At 44.3% G+C, this 1,391-nt stretch overlaps 1 protein-coding gene across 1 annotated transcript; it reads right to left on the bottom strand.

The window, feature by feature from the left end:
- LOC123779399 (olfactory receptor 2T33-like) lies at nt 1-942 on the bottom strand. Its single transcript, XM_045777490.2, has one exon. It carries the CDS (start codon nt 940-942, stop codon nt 1-3), a length of 942 nt encoding a protein of 313 aa, XP_045633446.1.
- Between the last annotated feature and the right edge of the window lie 449 nt (nt 943-1,391).

Genomic DNA, 1,391 nt, shown 5'->3' with positions numbered 1-1,391 from the left:
CTATAGATGTTGCAGAAAATGTTTCTCTAACCACTTTCTCAAAGCCCCCTTGACGTCTTTATTCCTCACACTGTAGATAAGGGGGTTCAACACAGGTGTAAAGATGGTGTAAAAAGCAGAGACCACCTTGTCATGGGCCACTGAACGGTAGGATTTGGGCCACATGTAGGTGAATATGAGAGTGCCATAGAAGAGCCCCACCACAGCCAGGTGAGAAGAGCAGGTGGCAAAGGCTTTCTTCCGAGCTGCTGTGGACTTCATGCGAAGCACAGCAGCCAAGATGAGACTGTAGGAAGCCAAAATGAGAGACAGAGGGATCAAGAGCATCAGGATGCAGCACACATACATGAAAAACTCAAAAAATATATTTTCAGCACAGGCAAGGCGCATGAGAGAGGGTGCCTCACAAAAGAAGTGGTTGATTTCTCGAGAATGGCAGTAAGGGAAGCTCAGAGTGGCACCAGCCTGTATCAGTCCATCCACTCCTCCCAGAAGCCAGGAGCCTGTGGTCATGTGCAAACAGAGCTTCTGATTCATGAGGATAGGGTAGCGCAGGGGGTGACATATGGCCACATAACGGTCATAGGCCATTGCCGCTAAGAGGAAGCATTCACCACCTCCCAGAGTGAGAAAAAGGAAGATCTGAGTTCCACAGCCAGCAGGAGAGATGGACTTGGTGCCCATCAGGTAGTTGGTTGCCATTTTGGGGACTATGCTGGAGCCCAGCATCATGTCCATGAGGGAGAGCTGGCTAAGCAAGAAGTACATGGGTGTGTGCAGCTGGGGGTCCTCATGGATGAGCAGGATCATGAGGGCATTGGCCATCAGGGAGGTGAGGAAGATCATGAGCACCATGGAAAAGAGGAACACATGGGTCGGAGTGTGGTTAAAGAGTCCTACAAGAATGAAGTTTATCTCTGTGGTGTCATTTGCATCTTCCATGGTTCCAGTCATGCCTGGAAGACAAGGGATGGTAAGGAATGATAGTTACTTGAAAGGAAGGTTAGGCATTTACTTAAGAAGAGGTGGTCAAATGACATTTAAAAAAATGAGACTTGGAGGAATAATTACGTATTTCACTTTGTGACAAGATGTTTGCCTTACCATCCTATCATACATCTCTGCTGTTACTACACAGTATTTTTTAATCCAAAGAAAATTACCAACAAGCATATATTGCAGTACACATTACATTTCTATTCTTTCCTTATATCTTGTTAGTATGCCACAAATAATTTAGTCATGGTGTTAGGAAATGTGAAATTGCAGTTTTCTAAAGTTTGTGTGCTTCTGTGTTGAAACAGCCTCATAGTTCTGCATTTTAGTCAATATTGATGTGATATATCCTTTAATTACAAACTTTGTGTTTCTCATATGCTTAAATTTGTTTC

Source organism: Ursus americanus, chromosome 5 (genome assembly GCF_024610735.1).
Source record: "Ursus americanus isolate L20-20 chromosome 5, mUrsAme1.1.p, whole genome shotgun sequence".
NCBI classification, from domain to species: Eukaryota; Metazoa; Chordata; class Mammalia; order Carnivora; family Ursidae; genus Ursus; species Ursus americanus.
This window is presented reverse-complemented; position numbering and strand designations above follow the sequence as displayed.